Genomic DNA, 23,936 nt, shown 5'->3' on the forward strand with positions numbered 1-23,936 from the left:
GCACGATTCCCTCCAATCAGAATTTTTAATATATCTACGTCAGAAAGAACATTGTTAGGACAAGCAATAAAACCCCTTCCTTGAGTTGAAAAACCACTTCCTGTTGCTCCTTCTCCCTCTCTCGTTGTTTCACCCGCTTTTTTCTTCCATAGTGTTAAGGGTGATCTTTGTACGTTTGCTTTTTTAAGTTGCTGCTTCATTTCTTATCCCTTTCGTCTTCTATTTTATTTTCATCTTCAATATACCCACCTACTGTATTCTCAAAGTCCTCAAAATTATAAATATCTTCATTAGATTGGATTCGCGTAGTATTAGTAGCGATACGATATATATCCCTGACTCAATCAACAGCTTTTAGAGTATTAATATACTTGGGTTTTACATACTTATCTCTTTCACGATAGCCAAACTCGACAATATCAAGTAATTTGTCTCGGTTCTTGATATCGGCAATACCTTCAGGCGTAAAGTTATCCATAACTTTAATTCTGAATCTTGGCAAAGGTTATAACAATTTTCTTTGTTGGTTCGTCAATTGGTTTAAATAATTATTCTGAACTTCCTGCAAATTCAACTTGAGATTCCTGACGTTCTTGTAGTTTTTGTGTAACAGAATCACGAACAGAAAGAATTTTTTTTAATTGTTTTTAATCTCTCTCGAGCTAATCTAGCTGGTGCCATTATTTATATAACAATGATTTAATTACAGCAACAGAGTGGATGCGAACTCATTGAAGCGCCACGGTGGGTAAACGAACGCGCACACTTTTTAAAAAACACTAACGACAGCGATAAAATAACGAAATAAACTAACCCAGTTTGAGAAACTGTTGGTAAATTAGAGGCTTCGGTTTGACGTTATTTACCTTATATTTTCATTTCTTTACGAAGCTTTATTTTTCAAAAATGTCGTTTCAGCAAAAGGTCTGTTAACCCTATCTGCTGCTTATGAAATGAAATAACTATACGGATTTAAAGTGAAAACTGAATATTAACAATTTTAATAAACATTATACATTCAAACAATCCATGAAATATCTCAAAGGATGAGTGTCTACAAAATACGGATTGCATTAAACTATTTAAAAAAAAAAATACCAAAACACCCTGACCGTAAAAATCAACATGCCCTAATTTATGGACGTGCTTTCATAACTCTATGACACAAAAACAAACAAAAACATAATCAAGAAAACAAACAAAAACAAAAAACAATATACACGCACATGCACAATACTAAAAGAGCTCAATGCTTTTCTGCAGAGAGAAACCCACGTGGACAAAAAAGATAGGCAATTTGTTGTTTTTAGATTTCTAGGAAACAATTCCAGCTGTCAATTTGAATTTGAAATACCATGACATAAAAATGTTCCACTTTGAGATCACCCCTTGAGCAAATAAATAAAATGTAAAACAAAATAATTATTTAATCATTATACAAAATGCATTTCATTCAAAAACATTGATGTAACACATTAGATTTGCTGAAAACTCATAAATTAATATGTTCCAAATCATCTGATAGGTTTAAACTCCTGTCAACCGTGTATGGATTATTTTACAACATGGTCAGAGCAAAATATTGCCAGATGTTTTTTTTTTGTTCCTTCAAATTTGTTTCATTCATGTTCAACACTAGTACTTGCGCTCCAAGCCTTAGTAGTGTCCCCCGACTTGAAACCAGCTGCAGAAACCACGAATCTTCAGTAAACTTGCATTCATATATTGTACATGATGCTTCCTTTGTGAAATACGTAAAATAAAAATAAACCTTCATTCCATTCTTTATCTCAGGAAAACTGAATGAAACATCTTTCATATCTTTTACAGAAGTATATATAATTTGTATCATCTTTTAATCAAGTTGCTAATACAATGTTTGTCATTTTATATATCTGGAACACGTGATGTGGATACAATCGGTTTCCAATATCAGTTGATTCAAACATCAGCGTTTTTATTACGTCTTTTTGGTCTTTGCCTTTTCGGATAACCATACGATTCAGCTTGTTGAGTAACTTTATGCTTGTCTGACTTCACTTCTCTTGACTCAAAGATCGCATTGGAATAACTATTTCTAGTGTTTCCAAATGTCTGTTTATTCATTGATTCTTTCTTCCTTGTGAGGATTTGATTTCTGCTATTCATGTCGTCTACACTAGGCATTCGATAACGTTCTACATTCTCTATGGTTAACGCTTCTCTCTCCCCTGTAACATCCCTGCTACTAGATTGATTATCCCCGTTTTCCCCATCCGCACCATCGGAATTTTGCATTTCTTCCCTCGGGGACTGACCCCAAGATGGCGGCAAATCGTCTTGTCTGGGTAGATCTTGTCTGGAAACATCCAGACTCGGTTGCCTTGCTGCTATCGATGGATTAAGATAGGGTAGTAAAGGGTCATACAGCCAGCTGAAGTGATTAGGACGGCTGCGTGGACTGCGAAAAAGAGATTATCACTTAATAACACATTTGTTTTTGCGTATCATATTATATATCTATGGCTAATATATACAAAGCAACGGACTATTTAGGTGGTGAAGAAATTTAGCAATGTAACGGTCTCCGAGTGATGTGCTGAACATTAATTTATCCTAGATCCTATGCATTTTGGACAAAATCGACAAATTTACCTGAACACAAATATCATGTTGTATGTCCAAATGGTCATGATATAGGTGAACATTCAGCCGTATATTTGCTGTTACATTATTTAGATCATAATACTCATAACCGTATTTGAGGTTTGGTGTTTTACGGCTCAACGTCATTTTGGTGGTGTTTTACGGCTCAACGTCATTTTGGTGGTGTTTTACGGCTCAACGTCATTTTGGTGGTGTTTTACGGCTCAACGTCATTTTGGTGGTGTTTTGCGGCTCAACGTCATTTTGGTCGTGTTCTACTGCTCAAGGCCCGTTCAGTGTCCAGTTCGGTACGGTAAACATAATGTCACCACCACTATCCTACAAATACTTACAATGTTGACCGTCGATGTGTCACGAATCAGATGATTTCCTAATTTGACACAGAAAGGAAAGCAACCATACAGCATCCCTCTAGAAATATGTATTTAGTTTCTAATATCCACTAACAATGCAAGGGGAAATAATTATCTGAGGTAAAGTTCATTTGACTAGCATGCAATTGGAAGACGCACGCAAACAAATATATTCTTTGAAACCCACATACTAATATGACTTGTATGCAGCTAATAATACGCGGAGCCGCCGAATGAATACGGTATAATTTATGTCGTATATACTGTATCTATATATCAATGGTTTTTTAAATATTCCAGAACCAAATAGCACAGTGAGTTAAAAATCCATTTGCTAATAAAGTTCGTAATTCTCAAAGATTTTTTTTTTCAAGATTAAGAAAGTGAATAGATGATAGCAACGTCTCATATCCGCCAAACTCGATGGCTTTTACATTTTTGTATTATTATGAAAGTTATACTATTTTTAAAAAAAGTAATGGAGATGAAATAAAAACAACAGTAACGCAACGGATATTAAATAATTTCGTCATTTGTTTTGAAAAGGGAAGTGCACCTAATTCGACTTCTTTTGTATCCAATCTTACTGAAGCATCCCTTAAATTGACGAAAGTTGCAAGGTCAATCAACACACAAATATGGAGGAATGCTAACCATACCATAGCATGTATTTGTTATAAGTTGAATATTGTTTTGGTGGGCCTGTCGGTTTGGTAAGCATTGCCAAGGTCGTCAAATGTCACAATATCTTACGGGAGCAATATGTATAAAAACTGTTTTGATAGGGCGAAAAGTATCAAGCAGTTGAAGGTACTTTTACATCTACAAAGAAAAATAACTACATATATATATATATATATATATATATATATATATATATATATATATATATATATATATATATAGAGAGAGAGAGAGAGAGAGAGAGAGAGAGAGAGAGAGAGAGAGAGAGACATGCTTTTAAAACTTCAAAAGCTGCCAACCTTTTGCAAATGTTTAACAAACTATTTCGAGTTTTGTCTTTTAAAATGTTTTTATCGCAGAGGCACTCGCCGATGATCACCTATACTCCTAATGGTTTATCGACGTAATCTCAGGTATTAGTCAGTCAAGTAACGTTTGTTCATTTGATTAGGTGACTGACTCGATGTATATCCTTATAGCAGAGCAAGGCTAGAGAGTAAATACAGACAATAAGCTTTACTGTCTTTTCTTTTGAGACATACGTGTGACATCAAAACACAGGAAACTTTATTCTCCAAATTTTCACATAAACCTATTTTCAAACAAATTGTTTATTAAAAGTGCAAATAGTTTTGAGATGGATTTAAGGAAAAGTTTCGCTCAAACATAATATGTTTACTTTCCTCATACAGAATTCTGGCTCATTCTTTACAGTTATAGATTCAAAAATTGCAAACTAACTACATGACGAATGGTATCGTTATATATATATATATATATATATATATATATATATATATATATATATATATATATATATATATATATATATATATATATATATATATATATATATATATATATATATAACATAACAAAGGCAGAAATAAGCTAAGGAAATATAACCGTATATTACTATTATAAAAAAGGAATATATTTGAATTTGTGATATAAAATTGCGATGCAAGCGTTGCTTCATTAAATTGATCTTTCTTAATCAAGTAATAGCAATATAAATAATGTACACTTAGGCTCAATATAAAGAATTACACAGTTTTCAGCTATTAAGAGGACTGTTAAACAACAAGAATGAAAGGAAACCTTAACTCCAGCTCCAGAGCACCATTTCTGTATTTCCCTCTTTTTCCGTTGTGCCAACGAACCTGTAAATATTATCAAGACATGTATTGCACGTGTTGTATCAGGAAGATCCTTTAAATGAGGTCAAGGTGTAATCAAGACATGTATTGCACGTGTTGTATCAGGAAGATCCTTTAAATGAGGTCATGGTGTAATCAAGACATGTATTGCACGTTTTGTATCAGGAAGATCCTTTAAATGAGGTCAAGGTGTAATCAAGACATGTATTGCATGTGTTGTATCAGGAAGATCCTTTAAATGAGGTCATGGTGTAATCAAGACATGTATTGCACGTGTTGTATCAGGAAGATCCTTTAAATGAGGTCATGGTGTAATCAAGACATGTATTGCACGTGTTGTATCAGGAAGATCCTTTAAATGAGGTCATGGTGTAATCAAGACATGTATTGCACGTGTTGTATCAGGAAGATCCTTTAAATGAGGTCAAGGTGTAATCAAGACATGTATTGCACGTGTTGTATCAGGAAGATCCTTTAAATGAGGTCATGGTGTATTTGCACACAGATCGTTTGACCTTTATATACACTAGATGAATTGAAGTCATCTATTCTTAGCCCTTTGTCTTTGGATCTTCTCAGATTGATTTGATCAAGGTAATACTTTCTTAGCAAACAAATTGTTTTACATCCTCAACAGCTATCCTTAATTAAGGATCCTACACTACTATCCACAATTAAAGATTACATACATCATGAACTGTTCTCATTGAAGAATGTTTTGTTTTATTTTCTCTAGACATTAACTGACTGAATTTGTTTTATAGATATGTACTTCTTCTACTCATGTATTTGTTTTACTGTATCTGGACAGGATATCTTATGTACCTCTCGTCCTTTCTTTGGTATCTATGTTTATGGAACAGGCACGACATAAGGTGGAATACGCCAACAAGGAGGCCAGACATTATTACAATCATATTATAAAATTTACACATATGAGGTAAATAAGAAAAATAACATAACTAAAGTGCATGATGTTATTATATAATGTTTAACAGGGATTACAAAATTCTGAAAACACAATTTAAAAACCTGTAAAAATTGTTTAGAGTTGCACGTTACATGTATTCATTAATTAATTTTTATTTATGAACATTAGTACTGGAAGTGGAAAAATGAGGTAAGTGATGTATATTAAATTTGTATTTATTAGTTTTTTCCCATGATTATATGTGATATATGACTGCATTTTGGACTTGACCTTGCCAAAACAAAGTTCATTGTTCACCTGACTAGTAAATTTTATTTTGTCAACAAATAATGCACAGATAATATTTCTTTATGAGTGGGGATTAAATATTAGGATGATATTCAATGCTAATAAACATGTTTATTTGGGCCTGAGTCTATGGCATTGGAATCTCCCCCATGACAAATTTTGGTCTACCTGATTTCCCATGTATTTTATATTAATTGTAGTAACATATTTTATTTTGCTGACAACTTAGAATTTTCAAGAAATGAACTGTTGACCCTCATCCTGGTTCTATGTTTTAGTCTTAGTCTTGTATATAATGTTGTTTACTTGAGAAATTACTCATCCTTGCCTTAACATCTTGAAGCAGAATCAGTTTTATTGTTGTATTTAGTACTTTAATTTCGGTGGAATTATTTATTCAAGTTATTATTAACTGGAAACATAAGTGTTAATTTATAATATTCTTGAACTAGAACATTAATTTGGAAATTATTGTGATTTCATATAAAACAGTTTTGGATTCTCTTATTGTGATACATAAAGGACTCTTAGCACATCGCAACGATCCAGGCTATTGGCACATTTCCACGTTCGAGACAACAAAATATTCAATATTGGAACTTATTTGGAATACCACTGGAATTCAGTTGGAACTTTATCCATTTGGACTAGTGATAAAACGTTTTGGACTATTTGGGATTTGACTGACACTAATGTAAGTTCCTCTTTTAGATTTCCGCTTTTGTATATCAGGGAAATAAATTATTTGTTGAATTTTGAAAAATGTTTTGGTTTTCGCTCTTTTCTTGTTCTTAGTCCAAGACCATATAGTCGTAACAGTTTTTTTGTTTGTTTTTCTTTCATCATGAAAATAAGAACATAACGTAAGATAAAGATATTCATCTTCTGTTTCTTGTGGCTGACAGTATGTAATATCTTTCATTATAGAGATCATTAACCCATCTTCTGTTTCTTGTGGCTGACCGTATGTAATATCTTTCATTATAGAGACCATTAACCCATCTTCTGTTTCTTGTGGCTGACAGTATGTAATATCTTTCATTATAGAGACCATTAACCCATCTTCCGTTTCTTGTGGCTGACAGTATGTAATATCTTTCATTATAGAGACCATTAACCCATCTTCCGTTTCTTGTGGCTGACCGTATGTAATATCTTTCATTATAGAGACCATTAACCCATCTTCCGTTTCTTGTGGCTGACATTATGTAATATCTTTCATTATAGAGATCATTAACCCATCTACCAGTTTCAACGGGATAACTGTAACTTGCAGTTCTAAACTATACTGAGCTTTTAGATGTATTCTTTGGTAGCGAGAAACAGATTTTTCTAAATCCGAACTAGTTTTAAAATAACCTGTAATTCAGACCTTTAGATGACGTATCTATGTTAGCTGCCCAAGCTAGTATGGATTTATCTTTTTGTTATTGTTCTACCGAATTCTTTAACTATTTTACTGATATAAACTTTGACTTCTCCATGCGTAGCATAAACCAACACCATCTAATATACTTCAAGTAACCATTGTTACGACTCTTAGGTCATAAACTGAGTAACAAACGAATAAAAGAAAAATAAAACATCGAGTTTTGTAAAACTTAACAAATAATTTAATTATCAAAGTTATACATGAAAATGTGAGAGTAACTTACAGTATTATGAAGTGAATTCATAATAATCCTGATAAAGTGTTGTGAAAGTCCAAATGAATTAACAGTTCCGTTTAAATTTCAAAACCGGAAATGTACTGGTCAGCCAAGAAATCGTGACTTTGTCACGATGGCGTTGTCCAAAAATCATTTGAATAATTCACAACATTTCCAGAACAATATTAAAGTCCAAATAATGGGCACCTTCTTTTTTCACTAAACTGTCCAAAGAAATTTTTCCTGTCGAATAATATCTAGGCATAACAGAAAACATGTCTGCAGACTTACAACAGGAACACAAGGAATAAGAATGACTCCAACATAGGAATGAATCTGATTGCTTGGTTCTCTCCTTGTAAACACTTTCTTTTATAACTAAAGCTCGCGACATACTCCATACAACAGATCTTACTGCTCATTTTATCTAGAACATGCCTTTTTATGTAACCTAGGTCAACCAGTGTGAAGTTACTGAAGTCTTCTAGAACCTTCTGAACCCAACAACCAATGAGAACTTAACCTAAAGTCGTCGTTAAGTCTTGTTATTTAGATTATTATTAGTAATTGCCAACCAATACGTAAGCATCTGTTTATAGATCCCATGTATTTTTACGCTCTTAACAGACTCGGGTCATGTAGGCAAAACCTGATTAAAGATATTCTATACAATTAAAAGCCATGAATAAAAATTACAAACATTATAGAACAATCATCTACCAAGAGTTATTTAGATATACATAAAACCATTTATTGTGATAGGAATTATCGCCGAAGTATTTGAGAATACATACAATGAGATGTTTTTTTCTTTTCATCTTTCGAGCCGCCTTTTAGTGTATGATGCGACTTTTAATGATTAAAGGGAAATGACCGTATACTATATATAGAGGGGTAAGTTTTGACATTCAGTGTACTTCGGAGGAAAGAAATATGAGTTTTTCGACTATATCAGATCTCACAAGTCCCCAAATTTCACAAGCATGTGTTAAGGATGGTACAATGGTTCCGTATAAATTTAAAAACCGAACAGTTCTAGCAGACAATCAATATGCAAATCTAAAACGTTAATACGCTTTTAAAGTACATGCATACCTCTATTAACGATGGATACTAGATCATTCAGAACTTTCCATTCTTGTAAAATATAAAGCCTAAGTACTTATATTCATCAACAACATCAATGTCGGCATTGCTTAAATTAAATTTGTATGCATGTTTCTTTTTTAACCTAATGTGACATTTTTTTCTGTTTTCTATATTGATTGTAAGTTTTCAGTCATCACGTTATTTACTATATATATCAAGAGTATATTGCATGTCATTAGGATTATCTGGCACATGTAAAGTGTTATAAGGATTATCTGCCACATGTAAAGTGTTATCAGGATTATCTGCCACAGGTAAAGTGGCAGGATTATCTGCCACAGGTAAAGTGGCATCAGGATTATCTGCCACAGGTAAAGTGGCATCAGGATTATCTGCCACAGGTAAAGTGGCATCAGGATTATCTGCCACAGGTAAAGTGGCATTAGGATTATCTGCCACAGGTAAAGTGTCATCAGGATTATCTGCCACAGGTAAAGTGGCATCAGGATTATCTGCCACAGCTAAAGTGGCATCAGGATTATCTGCCACGGGTAAAGTGGCATCAGGATTATCTGCCACATGTAAAGGGTCATCATGATTATCTGCCACAGGTCAAGTGGCATCATGATTATCTGAGACAGGTAAAGTGTCATCAGGAGTATCTGCCACATGTAAACTGTCATCAGAATTATTTGCCACAGGTAAAGTGTCATCAGAATTATTTGCCACAGGTAAAGTGTCATCGGTGTATAAAAGCAACATGACATTTAACATATTTTCACACGAGATATGTTTGGAGGGCTCATCGAATCCTTTAAATTTATTTACTAGCTAAAAGGATTCTAGGTCATTTAGGAATAACTAGAGGAGAACAACAATGGAGATAAATTTTCCTTTGTCTTACACAGAAAGTCATTATTAAACAGACACATTGTTTGATATCATTATAGATACTCAGTGTAAATTAAAACAATTTCCTCTGATGCCTACCGAGTACAATTTATGTCATAATCCAACTGTCCATACATTACCAAGGCACTTATAAAATTAACAAACGTGCAGAAAAGTTTCGTTTTACAGTGTCTAATACATTCAACAAGGCTGTATTTTGCCATACAATAAAGGAAACTAACTCTGTGTCTTTGAAAGAGTGTCTTAGAACTTCAACAAGGCTATATTTTGCCATACAATAAAGGAAACTAACTCTGGGTCATTGAAAAAGTGTCTTAGAAATTCAACAAGGCTGTATTTTGCCATACAATAAAGGAAACTAACTCTGGGTCTTTGAAAGCGTGTCTTATAAATTCAGCAAGGCTGTATTTTGCATACAATAAAGGAAACTAACTCTGGGTCTTTGAAAGAGTGTCTTGTAAATTCAACAAGGCTATATTTTGCCATACAATAAAGGAAACTAACTCTGGGTCATTGAAAAAGTGTCTTAGAAATTCAACAAGGCTATATTTTGCCATACAATAAAGGAAACTAACTCCGGGTCTTTGAAAGAGTGTCTAATAAATTCAATAAGGCTGTATTTTGCCATACAATAAAGGGAACGAACTCTGGGTCTTTGAAAGAGCTCACATAACTCTTAATTTCGAAGATAAAAAGATCGTAAGAAATGGAATTATTTTTAACCAGCTTCAAAATATTAATTGTAGTTCGGCATTTCATATATTCTAAATCAGTCACATCCATTGAGTAAACCAACATAACACTAAGACATCTTTTCTCCGTCCTCATCCAAGCTAATTATATCATATCCAGAGTACTTGAATAAGATGAACACCGCTTTATGTTCATTAAGCTGTGTACAGGTCTTTCTTTGTCTCTCGGATTTCTAATAATAGGGAACTCGCACACTACTACTACTACTACTACTACTACTAAAGGATGAATCTATTACTGTTATCCTGATTAATCAACAAAAATATTTATACCAACGCTTATACCAATGGTTTCATATTTAGCTCCTTTTTGGCATTCGTCGTATACGTTATCCTTAATGCCACAGTCGAGCCGGTAAGACATCGTAGAATATGAATATGATAAGGAACACAATGCTGACCTTGAACTCGATTGCACCGCCTATGTCTAAGGTTTCATACACCATGCCAATGGTTCCTTCATCAATATCATCTGCTTCTATATCGGTTAAGTTTCTGTACCTCCCTTGGAAAAAACAGAAGTTCATTGAAGTTTTGTATACTTAGAAACAGAACAGACGTAATTGCAAGATGACGGAAATATTTATTAAGGAATAAAAGATGTCTTTCGGTCATATGAAATGATTCCGTTTACTAGTATATGAATTTTGTTACAATAAATTACTATATTGTAAATTGTTGGATTTATTAAACCATTCATGTTCAAAAAGGATTTAGCTTAATCTGAATAATAATAATAATAATAATAATAATAATAATAATAATAATAACAATAATGCTGAATTTAGCTTTCGAAGTGCGATGCATGTTTAGTAAGGGCGATGTCAATTTGTAATTATGAGCAGGCGTAAATCATTCTTATACATCTGTGTCATGGCAGGTAGTATCCGGAAATGAAACCAAAAACAACCACAACTGACAACAGTTAAGTACACTGCATAATTTGAACATGCGAACAACCTTAAATTGATACTATCCCTTCATGTATTTTTGGATGGTGGAGCAAAAATCAAATAGGTTATCTGGGTTAAATTGTCTTTCAAGTTGCTACATCATCAAAGTTAAAGAAGCGAGTCTTTTAGATCTCTATTTCTCATTGAAATCGGCTGAACAAACTGCGAACCCATTATCAAACTAAAATATGTTCATTGTTAGAGAATCTGCAAATGAACATGGCCTGTATCAATTGTAAAGATAAATATCTTAGATAGTTCGTTACCTCTTATAACCTCACAGCCGGTTCTTACGCCCCAAAAGGAATCCATTATCCTGGGTTCTTCGTTTGCTTGGATTTCTATGTCATGCGCATTTTCTGCGCCATAACGGTAACGGAACCTCCAACGGCCGTATTTCTTCGGTTTGTCCCACTGCACCATTACCCAGCCAGAGAAAGCTGATATCAGAGAAATATCACACTTTAGTAGTAAGAAGTCATATGGTGTTCATTGTAGTTTGTAGTTGTGCGAAAGAGATGTGTATTGTTAGGCAAGCTCTTTGGGGACAAATGACTGTTGTACAAATGGCATGTAAGGGACAAGGGAGACAATTATTCAGGTCATGGTACAAAGAAAACTGACGTATGAAATGAATGTAAAAGGACGGGTAAGCAGAGAAAGGCAACCACGGGACAGCTTAAGAAAAATCATATATATTTCTTGCATGAAACAGAGAAAAAAGTCAAAGCAATTTCAGTATATGAAATTAGCAAGGAGACTCTTAATTCACAAAGGAAGACTCTTATTTCAAAACAAAAGAATCGCCCGGTGGATAAAAGTCAGCGACCAAATTTTGCTTTGTTAAAGATTTGTCCATTCCCGACTATGGGCTCGTTTGTGCAGGTAAGGCGATGGGTGCCGTTTACCAGCGGACCTGGAATCGAATTTCCGTAGAGTACGAATTAAAAATTCTCTAACCTGTATGACAGTATGATTTATATTAAAATCTTAATTCTGCCTACTATTATCTAGCACTCCTCTATAGGAATCCAAGGATAGCATTTCCGTTCTGTCTGGTGTATGTTTATAATTCTCTATAATTAATTCTATATACCTTGATTTCTTTCATAGGAATGTGGAATGACTGTGTAGATACATGAGAATTAATTAATAGGGCGTCTTGGGATTGTATCTACTACACACGAGTGCATATGACACCGATTGAGTAATATCATTTTTGGTGATGTGTGCTTAGTCGTGAGGGAATATAGGATCGTGTGTGCAGGCAAGGGGATGGGTGCCATTTACCCGCCGACCTGGCTTCGAATCTCCGTAGAGAACGAATTAAAATTTCTCTAACCTGTATGATAGTATTAATTGTATTACTATCTATCTATCTATGTGTGTGTGTGTGTGTGTGTGTCTGTGTGTGTGTGCGCGCGATCTAAAATGTTTATGTTTTTAATTCCAACTTATTAAATGTAAAGTATATGGGGGGAACTTTACAGAATAGGGAGCATACACCAATAATAAAACTTATTCTGAGTTTTTTTAAAAATACCTCTCAGTATTTTAGTGTCATTTAAACTGAAATTAACAATACACCATTTCTCGTGTATCTAATATTAACACCAAATACACACTATTTCTTGTATATCTAAAACTAACCCAACAACACACTATTTCTTGTATATCTAAAATTAACACCAATATACCATTTCTCGTGTATCTAAAATTAATACCACAATAAACTTGTTCCCAGATGTTCCAACTCGAAGAAACAAAATCTACCATGTAGATTCTAAACCTGTAAAACAACACCCTTTCGGACTGGTTCCTCTAAAAAGCAGGATTGTTTGAAGAAGGAAGTTGAATATTTGTTGGAGAAGAATGACGTTATAGAACCACACAAAATTAATTGGAGTTTGCCGTGTACTATTGTGCCGAAACCAGATTATTCTTTCCGAATGTGCACAGACTACATAAAAGTGAACAGTGTCACCAAAACGGACTCATTTCCAGTACAGAGAATTGATGACTATTAACAGGATTGGAAATGCAAAATTCCGTCACCAAGTTTGACTTGTAAAAAGGATTCTGGCAGATATCACTTACGGATAGAGCAAACAGAAATTTCGGCTTTTGCAACTCCAGATGGACTCTATCAATACAAAGTGATGTTATTTGTTATGAAGAATTCTCCCTCTACACTCCAGCGCTTAATGAACATGGTTAAATCTTGTATAGATGGCTGTGATGCATATATTGACGATGTCATTACTTACAGCAATTCCTGGAGGGATCATCTTGAAAGTATCCGGAAATTCTTCGTTCTCTTGAGTGAAGGAAATTTGACAGTTAATCTAGGTAAAAATGAATTTTGCCGAGCTTGTGTCAAATTTTTGGGATATATTGTTGAACAAGGTCAAGTTAAGCCTGTAGAAGCAAAGCTCAAAGCTATCTCTGAATTGCAACTACCTACCAGTCAGAGGTAACTGATGCGATGTTTGGGTGTGGCTGGATATTATCGGAAATGTTACTCAAATTTTTTTCCATAAGTGCTTAGCCCCTGACCAACTTATTCAGTAAGACGACCAAGTTTTATTGGCCTGCCAAATGTAAGGAGGTGTTAAATAAATTAAAGTTCATACTAGGAGTACACCAGTTCTTTCAGCTCCACATTTCAATCAGTTGTTTAAAGTGTCAGTTGATGCAAGTGATGTTGGAGTTGGTAGCGTATTAATTCAGAAAGATAAGAGTGACGTTGATCATCCAGTGTGATATTTTTCAGAAAAGTTAAATAATCAGCAGAGAAACTATTCCACTATTTAACACTTTGAAGTGTATATTAATAATGTCTCCTATTACTGTATTCAATGATCACAACTAACTTACTTTCATCAACAAAATGAAAAGTAAAAACCGAGGTTGTTGAGTTTGATGTTGCAAAAATACAACATCGATATTTGGCACATCAAGGGGGAAGAAAATATAATTGCAGATGCACTTTCACGTGCATAAGAATGTAATATTGCTTTATTTTGGATACCTTTTCTACATGCATTATACCTCTTCCTGTGTAATTTCATCATGTGTGTATCTGATTAATATGGAAAAAGAAAGCTTTATTTTTCTTATGAGGAGAGGTGTTATTTATATCTATATTTTTGTAACTCCTGGTACATGATTCTATTTGGTTTTCGTAATTTTTATTCATGGTTGTCAACTCTATAGAATATCTTCTGTTATAAATTTGTATACGTGACTATGTTTTGTTAAGAACTCAAATTGCATTGGATCTATAAATAGATGCTTGCGTATGTGTTGACAATTATTAATAATTATCTTAATAATAAGACTCGAAATGGCACCTATGTCGTAATTCATCAGTGACTGATGAGATTTCAAAGTTTCGAGAATAATTCTGTAACTTCCCATTGTTTCTGCTAGGTCACGTTAATAAGCTCAATTCGACGCAAAACGAGTAGTGTACACGTTGGGTCGACTGCAAGATACAGTCGCAATATACGGTTTATAATAGGAGAAAATTTAGCATTCAGATTCAGATTCATTCATTACGAATTTTGGAGTTATTGCATTTCTGTTGTAAGTCTGCCGACGTGTTTTACGTTGTTCCAAGATTATATTCGAGAGGAAACACATTTGTTTGGACTGATCAGGGGAAAGAAAAACTGCTCATTAGTTGGACTATATTATTACTTCAGAGAGAGAGAGAGAGAGAGAGAGAGAGAGACTTAATGTCACGGAATTGTTAATACTAGTTAATTGTTTGACATGATTGTAATTGAACGAGTCATCATTAAATTCACAACTAATATTTGTAAACATTATTTTCGTCACTGTAGTCACGTTGATCTATTACATTTACAAGCACAACATATTCGAAATAAAAAGTAATATCGCAGAGCAGGGTAGACATTCTTACCTTTCCCTTTGGCATAACCGTATAGCGTGCCAGGACTGTCATTGTCTTCGTCTTTCCGGTTCCAATCAGGACCTCGTCGAACACGCGACCCCACTGGTGGGAACTGATAGAAACCCTTTATCTTCTCCTCATCGGAAGTGTATCCTTCATCGTTTTGAACTTTAATCTGATCTTTAATGGCATCGGTAATGAACTCCTGTCAAGAATTTATTTTAAAGTTTGCTCAATATTATTTGCCAATATTGTTACAAATGATACGGTAACATCGTGACATCCTTGAGAGATTTAATTTACATTAGATTTGGACAATATATTTCAAAGAAGATATTATAATAAAAAGAAAATATGAAAGTCTTTGTGCAAAAGTTTTCGTAAATAAGCCAAATTGAACTTGACAATGAGTTTTGTCCTCTACAGATGGATTATAAACAGCAATTGTCCTTAGATTTCATGTCACTAGAATAAAGAAAGAATAGAGGCAGATCAATAATACATATTGCTTAGAATATAACTTTTAGGGATAATCAACAAAAAGTACGTAATCGGGTGATATTTGAATTCTAAGTATATGATACTAACTAAAACAAAATCGTTGTGTGGATCTACATAACATTATAAATACTATTTCAAAAGTACATTACAATAAAATCAGCAAACGATGATATAGATTTACCACAGAAGCAGCATACAGAGTTAGAATTGTGAAGTAAAGCAATATTTAAAATATGATGAGAAAACCGCCCAGCACTCATGACAGATGATTCTGAGTACTAATCTTATATATATATATATATATATATATATATATATATATATATATATATATATATATATATATATATATATATATATTACTAGCATGTACAAAGTTTATTCAGTACTATTACTTGGAATTTTCTATGAATTAAACTTGATAGGAAAGTCAATATCTGTCTGGGTTTTAATAAATTAATACAAATTACTCACAATTCAAAGTTAAAGACTTATTATATGGTCCTTATTCACCTGTCGGGGTCGGTGATGTTCAGGACTCGTGCTTCCTTTGTATCATGGTCATGAAAATACTCATTATAATATGATATATCTCTTAGGCATGGTTTACAGGCAGGTCCAACCTGAGGCACGCGGTCCGCATGCGCCCCAGTCCTTCACATTGTGTGGCATGCGGCAATGTAGATGGTACGTTTGAAAATATGTATTTTAATAATACTTATTTCATTTTTCTGTATTACTTTTGTTATGTGTATATAATTTGGATTGTTTCTTGTTAGTAGTTTTATAGTTTCTTTTATTATATACTATTGTAATGTAACATTGTATGTTGGAGTTGACCTTGTCCAAAATTAGACCGCTCCGGTGGCCTTGTGGTTATAACGTTCTCCTTGGATGCGGGAGGTCGCGGGTTCGAACCCAGGCCGAGTCATGCTACAGACTTATATAAATGGTAATAATATCTGCCTCGTTAGGCGCTCTACATTAAGAGGTTAGTGTCAGGACTGGTTGGCCTGATGTCAGGATAAAGTTTCTGGGTGGGACATCATACTACATGTCTGAGACATGATGCCCCAGTGCTAGACATCACTATAAACTGTCACACTGCAGACATCGTAGCGATATGACTGAAAAATTGTTAAAGCTACGTTAAAAATCCAAAACACACACACTAGTCCAAAATCACGTTCATTTTCTACTTGACCTGAACTACTGTTGGTTATTTTTAATTGTGCAAACAACTAACACATAGCTAACATATTCTCTATGTGTAAGGTTTTAATATTAGGATCATCATTAATAGAAGTAAATACATTAATTTGTGTCTGGATCTAGGTTATTGGAATCCCATTATAAATATGCCTGGTGTACCTGACATATACCTGGTTCTATGTTATAATTTTAGTAAAGGATCTTCTAATTATAAGTAAGATTATATCTTGTAAATATCTGGAATCTTACAGATTGAAATTTACCATTAGGCGATAGTGTTTCTTAGAAAATGCTAATTGTGACCTGAGGTCATGTAAAGGACTTATCTTGTTGCTTTACGATCTTAGCAGAATCAGTTTTATATTGTTGTGTCCATAACTTCATTTGGACTTAAGTTTCATTCATTCAATTTATTTATTCACCGTAAATAGAGTGCTCTTCAAACATTATTTTCTTGGAAACAGAGCACTGACTTAATAATGAAATTTCAAATAAGGATTTAATTCTTGGATTGTATGACTGTGATCCAACAGAAAACTGGTGCCATACCACCACTACATGGATCATCACAGGCAAGTAGTGAATGTGGACGATATACGGACAACCGGAATTAGCATTAAAAGATCCCCTGGGACGAAATACGGACAATGGGAATTTAACATGAGGAATTTTTGGACTGTATACGAACAAGGGAATGGGCATGATTTGTATAGGACCCATAGGCGGGGTGGGTAAATAAAGACAGTAGAAACAGAGACATATATAACACATTGATGAACATCAGACTATCACACATAAACTATAAAATCAACTAAAATCATTTTAGGCAAGAGAATAAATATTTTTAGAATCAAACCCAAAATATAAAATCGAATAAAACTTTTTTAGGCAAAGAGAATAAATATCTTTTTGAGGCACATGAGTGGCCCTAAAAAAGGCCTTTGGTTTTTTGTTAACATCTTTAGTTAACATAGAGGGTACCGCATATGTCTTCTTCTCTTCCTCAAACTTCTTCTGACTTCTGGTCCGTAGATGAGGACTTTCTTCATGCAGCCTTGTCTTTCCACATATATTCCTCTTTTCCAAACGCTCGTATCAGTGATCCATATGATTGTGCATGATGATCTGACATATTTGGGTAAGTTCGTACGGAACGACATGGACAATACAAGGGTAGATGATTTAACGTTAATCGACATCTCGTGACGAGAACAGGTGAAGCGAATGAAGTGAACTGCTGCTATTTATAGTAGAAGTGCGGATCGAAATGGATTGAGTTTTTCACCAATCCTAACATGCGTTACAAAAGTTAGTCACAGTGTGGAATCCGTCTTCCAATCCGAAGAGAGCTATCTGTGACGTCACATTCCTTATATAGGTGTGCTAGCGTCTGTGTGCAGTGAATCAATGCGATAGAGTTTTCAAACATAACGGAAACTAAGAAGACGATGAATTGGGATGAACCGGTCGTGGAGACGAGAAGCGATGGCATAGCAGCGGATACCAAAGTCAACACGGACCTTCTTCCAGAAGAGACCGATTTTATTTGGGATTTAGTGGATTTTCTCTCTTCTTCGCAAGAATTTGTTTCGGTACCAGCACATTCGCCACCGTATCCTTCCTTACCACACGGCGAGGATTTAAACAAGGACAGAAGAAGAATTGGAGGAATTTTTACAACAGCAGAAAAAAGCAGAACAAGCTTTTTTCTTTAAACAGCAACAGCGAGAAGAAGAAGAAGAGGCAAGAAGAAGGAAACGACAGGAAGAAGAAGCAGCGGAGACGAAACAAGGTCTAGGAGAGAAGGAGGACAGGGAAAGTCAAACAGTGACGGTACTCTTAGACATTTTGGCAGAGGGAAGGAGTCTGAAACAAATGTATCAGACTTCTTCAATACTACCGAAGAGAAAAAGACCATCCCTAGCTAAGCAGCCCAACCCTGTTACTACATCTGACATAATAGCCCTAGTGATTTCTACCAAATCATCGACAGGCGCAAGTCCAGATGTAAGTTCTGGCCATGGCAAAGTCTTAAGGCAGTTAAAGCTGATTGCTTCCCGTTCCGGAGTTTGTTTTTGTTTCTAAAAAAACCCCAAAACATCCAACGTTTCTTTTCAGGGCGACTGACCTCTCCCGCAAAATGAGGTATGATTCATTTTGCCAAAATCAATTAAAACTCAAAATCCCCTTTTTTCCCATGATGTACGTGTGTTTGTGAGTGAGTGCGTGACTATAGGTCCTTATTCTAAAATATCAAAACAATGAGACTAATGTTTTTCTTTCTGGTCAATTCTGGCACAGCATTACAATCCAAAATTCACAACAAAACACTTTAAAATGTATACATACTTCATCTGTGTTCTTGTTCACTCTCTCCGTTTTCTAATTTTCTTTACTTTTACGGGTCCGATGCCATTACCAGTATCACCGCATTCCTCAGATACGATTATTATTATGAGAAATGTGACATTGGCTATGGAAATCGAGAACAACACAAGTATTTTGGATCGACATTTGAAGGATTTTTTGCCTCTCAAACCTGTCTGGACGAACGACAAGAACGAATGCATTGCCCTGCTTGTCAGCGAACATTTTTTCAGCACTGCCTGTTAGCAACAACATCTAAATACGCAACGTTCAATGCAGAAAGGTGCTTGTCAACTGCTGAGATTGTGCTGTACTTGTGGACAAGACATAAGTACGAATAGTGTCAAGCACACGTATGTTCAGGAAAGAAACGATGTCACCTTTGTCACAAAATCGTGGACTTGGAACACAAATGCCACATTCAAAAAAAACATTCCAAACATCAAGGGGAAGACTATGACCAAAAGAAGAAAGTGAATTTTATCATTTTCGAATTCGAATGCATGCAAGAGACTGGCATTCACATTCCTTATTTCTATTTAGCTCACCGAGCGTGCTAGAAATGCATCCAAGAACCTATCTTTAGTCATTGCCCTCACTGCAACAAGATTTATGGAGGACAGGAAAAAATCTTTCGGAGACCGAACACGCTAGCCGATTTTGTCCTATGGATCTTATACCCTATCGACGAGGCGTGGAGCCAAACGGACATCGAACATTACGCGAATTGTCATAGCCATGCAACGCTGATGGCTCACAATTTCTCGGGATACGATGGACAGTTTCTTTTGAGATACTATACGGAATAAAGTACCGAAAGTCCTAAATTCACATTGAACGGGGCCAAAATCATTTCCATGCAAAGTGGGACAAGTGCAGTTTAAAGGTTTGATGACGTACTTGGCCAAAAGCCATTGAGGTGAATGTCTAAAATGTTTGGAATGACAGAAATGGTCAAAGGCTATTTTCCGCACTTTTTCAATACCGAAGCAAATCAACACACCGTCCTAACCCATTTGCCTGAGACTTAGTACACAAACCCTGACAACATGCGCATCTAACAACGAGAAGCTTTCTACGAAAGGTACCAGACTCACGCATCGGACCCTTTCGACCTCCAGGAAGAAATTTTAAAGTATTGTCGTTCCGACGTGGATATTTGACGGCGTTGCTGTGGAAAATTTCGAAAAGTCTTCATGTAGCACGGAGGGATCGATCCTTTCAAAAGAGGCCTGCACAATTGCCAAAGCGTGTTCCATAGTATACCGCCAATGATTCATGCCCGAAAATACCCTGGCTGTCATAAGACCTCAAACGGCGAACTTTGCCAAACATCAATACTCGGTCAAATCTATTCGCTGGTTACATTACTTGTGCGACAAGGAAGACAACTGATTCCATCATGTCCGCAACGGAGGAGGCGAAAAGACCATCGAAACGTATTCGGTGGATGGTTGGGACTTAGAAAACCCCAAGATCGCGTACAACTTGAAAGGATGCGTATTTCACGATTGTCCGCTATGCTATCTTCAACATGACACTAAAAATCAGTTTTTACAACGGTCCATGAAGACTTGTACCAGGCCACTTGACAGCGTCGCTTGAAGTTAGAACATTAAGGATACCAATTGGTAGAAATATGGGAACACGCGTACGATCACCGTTTAAAATCCGATCCTGAGTTTAAACTCATCGTGGAAAGTTACAAGCTAGTGGACCCACTGAACCCACTGGACAGTTTGTGCGAAGGACGAACGAGTGCCAATCGTTTGCTGTACCAAGCTGACGAGGAGAAAGGAGAAGAAATCAAATACTTGGACGTGTGTTCGCTGTACCCTCAAGTGTGCAAATATTGTCACTTTCCCCCGGGCACCCACAATTGCTGACGAAACACACCGACCTGGACAACATTCGACAAATCGATAGATTAATTAAGTATAAAGTCTTGCCTCCCACGGACTTGTACCATCCTATTTTACCTCACCATTGCCTTGGAAAACTGATGTTTCCCATGTGCCGAACTTGTGCCGAAATGTGCAACCAAGACCAACCTTGTCAGCACACACAGGAAGAACCTGCCTTCACGGGAACGTGGGTTAGCGTGGAATTGTTTAAAGCTCTGGATCTGGGACACCAACTGGTAGAAGTATACGACATTTACCACTTTCCCAAGACAGAAAAATGCCACAAGGCCAACGAGACTCAGAAAAGCATTTTCGCAGACGATGTGGATGTCTTTTTAAAACTTTAACAAGAAGCCAGCGGCTACCCTTCATGCTGCCAGACTCCCGAAGATCAAAAGAAATTCAAAGAGAAATACTAGGAGCAGGAAGGAATCAATTTAGACCACATCGAGAAAAACGAATTAAGGCAATCGTTTGCCAAATTGATGTTGGATTGTTAGTAGGGCAAAATGGCACAACGACCGTGTTTACGCAAGACGGAATATTTGACAGTAGCTTCCCGCTACTTCCAGATGATTCACGACAAAACCAAATACATGAAGCACGTCCTTCGTGAGGACTTGATCTTAGTCAATTACGAAGAAGAACTGGACTTTGTAGAAGCCGAAGAATTTTGAAATGTCATCATTGTGGCCTATGTGACAGCCCATGCTCGCTTAAAATTATATAATGTTTTCGAACTGTTAGGAGATCGTGTGCTGTATTTTGACACGGACAGTTGCATCTACATCGATCACCTGGGTCAGTGTTACCCTAAAATCGAAGGAGACCGTTTAGGAGATTGGACGTGCGCCCTGACGACAAGCTGCTAAGTTTTGCTAGTGGCGGTCCTAAAAATTACGGCTACGAATACCGGGACAAACAAGGAGAAGTGCACACCGAGTGTAAAGTGAAAGAATTGACTCTCAATTATCGCACCATTCGGGTGATGAACTTCCAGACATCACACCTGAGTGGAGGGCATTGATCATCAATGGCAAGCTGTATTAGCCGATGTCTTTCATTTGGCCACCTACAATCGTGGCTATAAATATTTGTTTTGTGTCATCGATGACTTTTACAGAGTTGCATGGGTCGTGCCATTGACTTTCAAATCGAGCATTGAGTTAGTGAGAGCCTTAAAACTGGTGTTGAAAGAAAGTGGTCGTCACCCTCTTCAATGGCAAACCGACAAAAGCACCGAATGTCTGAACAAAGCTTTCCAAAAAGAATTAAAGAAACGTGACATTCATTTTTTCACCACTGAGAATCCCGAAACGTTTTCAACGCATCTTGAAAGAACGCATGTGGAAATATTTTACGCATTAACACACTCTCAAGTACATTGACGTCTTACCCCACTTGGTCCAACAAATCTTACCATCGGAACATCGGATGTGCCCCCCAAGAAGTGACTCCCGACAACGAAGTGACCGTCTTTGAACACCTGTTTGGTATATCCCCTGATGTGACTGTTCCCAAGAAAGGTGAAGTGTTGACAGCAGGAGACTGGGTGCGGATTGGCAAAAGCAAACGCAATTTCGACAAAGGTTACTTACCCAAACGGACACTAAATGTGTATCGTTTCACTAAACGAGTTCGTGGCCGTCATCCTGCCGTCTATAAATTGTAAGACACGAACGGGGAAGTGTTAAAAGGAACGTTTAACCTGCCAGAGTTACAACGCGTGACCAAATAGAAAGAAGAAGTGTACGACATCGAAAGCATTCTCGAACGAAGAACCCGAAAAGTGGGAAAACGACGTGTCAAAGAATTCAAAGCACCGTGGAAAGGATATCCTCCCAGTTTTGATTCTTGGATCGACGCTTCGCAAGCCATCGACTATAAAAAGAAGTGACCATCATGCCATTCAAGACAGTCTCAGCTACCACTACCACCGTGACCACTCCTTTACTCAGTTCTTCAGTGCAAGGTCTACAAAGGCAACCCTTGTGGGTGTGGTGTGAAGAACGTGTTCCTAAAGCGCAAATCGTCTTTTTTGCCAAATCTTTGTGGTTTATTGTTTCAGCGGTGCTGCCATTGCCAACTTGACATTGCAACATGGAGACAAACAATTGTGGACCATTTAACGGAGCGATTTCATCGGTTACCTTCTTTCCAATCCTTCCCTGGAACACTCCTTTAAGGGAACAACGAGAGCCTTGTGTCCAACTCATTCACCTTCCCATCAGTCAACACTCCAACCATAACAATCCCCTTTTAGACACTCCTCTCACTTCCAGTGACCCCTTGGACAGCTGAACTCTGGAATTATGAGTAACAACAACCAATTTTACTTATCGTCAGCCAGTGACAGTTCCATGGAGGTGTTTCCCAAAAACACCTTGTGCTGTTTCACGGCCAAATTACCTCAGGCCATCCAATTGGATCACGGAGCCCATTGGGAAAAGGCTTTGGTGGAAATGATTTACCCTACACAAATCCTACACATCACTGAAACTCAAAACACTTTCCACGTCGAAATCCTGAACAAGCAAGTGCAACAAGAGATGAATAAAATTGGGTTTTCAGGTGACATAAAGTCAGCAAGCAATCAATTATTAAGCATCTATACTG

At 36.1% G+C, this 23,936-nt stretch overlaps 1 protein-coding gene across 1 annotated transcript in view; it reads right to left on the minus strand.

Moving 5' to 3' along the window:
• Positions 1-971: 971 nt before the first annotated feature.
• Positions 972-23,936, minus strand: part of LOC149800851 (uncharacterized) — an 84,380-nt gene continuing 61,415 nt past the window's right edge. The window contains exons 14-18 of the mRNA XM_089954864.1: positions 15,346-15,541; positions 11,684-11,857; positions 10,866-10,969; positions 4,785-4,846; positions 972-2,440 (exon numbers count right to left, since the gene is read on the minus strand). Of these exons, the coding sequence (XP_089810990.1) occupies positions 1,942-2,440; positions 4,785-4,846; positions 10,866-10,969; positions 11,684-11,857; positions 15,346-15,541 (1,035 nt within the window). The 3' untranslated portion in view covers positions 972-1,941. The remainder of the gene's footprint in view (positions 2,441-4,784; positions 4,847-10,865; positions 10,970-11,683; positions 11,858-15,345; positions 15,542-23,936) is intronic.

Source organism: Sinohyriopsis cumingii, chromosome 4 (genome assembly GCF_028554795.1).
Source record: "Sinohyriopsis cumingii isolate HCF-2022 chromosome 4, ASM2855479v2, whole genome shotgun sequence".
Taxonomy (NCBI): domain Eukaryota; kingdom Metazoa; phylum Mollusca; class Bivalvia; order Unionida; family Unionidae; genus Sinohyriopsis; species Sinohyriopsis cumingii.